This window comes from Myotis davidii, unplaced genomic scaffold, assembly GCF_000327345.1.
Source record: "Myotis davidii unplaced genomic scaffold, ASM32734v1 scaffold609, whole genome shotgun sequence".
NCBI classification, from domain to species: Eukaryota; Metazoa; Chordata; class Mammalia; order Chiroptera; family Vespertilionidae; genus Myotis; species Myotis davidii.
In genome coordinates this window covers 2,022,727-2,023,044 of record NW_006300164.1, presented here as the reverse complement: position 1 = coordinate 2,023,044, position 318 = coordinate 2,022,727, and the positions used below count along the sequence as shown (strand labels likewise).

Sequence of the window (318 nt, the reverse complement as noted above, 5' to 3'; positions counted from 1 at the left end):
GAGCTCCCAGGCCGGGAGCGAGGGGACCCTGCACCCGCAGCGGCCGGGCGCCGGCTCCCCTGCGCCTGCTCTCTTGCAGCCTGCGGCAAGCTGACGGGCATCAGTGACCCCGTGACCGTCAAGACGTCTGGCTCCAGGTTCGGGTCCTGGATGACCGACCCTCTGGCCCCTGAGGGCGACAACAGGGTGAGTGCCCCTTCGTCAGGCCGTGGCGGGGTTGTGTGGACCAGGGGTCCTTGTGGGGCCCGCTGGTCTCCTGCCCGAGTGTCTGGCTCTCACGCCGATGCCAGTGCGTCCACCGCCTGGCAAAGCAGCCAG

General features: G+C 70.4%; 1 protein-coding gene across 1 annotated transcript in view; it reads left to right on the top strand.

The window, feature by feature from the left end:
• The window catches only part of OLFM1 (olfactomedin 1), a 16,109-nt gene that overhangs the window by 12,619 nt on the left and 3,172 nt on the right, over nt 1-318 (top strand). The window contains exon 4 of the mRNA XM_006776525.2: nt 80-186. Within this exon, the coding sequence (XP_006776588.1) occupies nt 80-186 (107 nt within the window). The remainder of the gene's footprint in view (nt 1-79; nt 187-318) is intronic.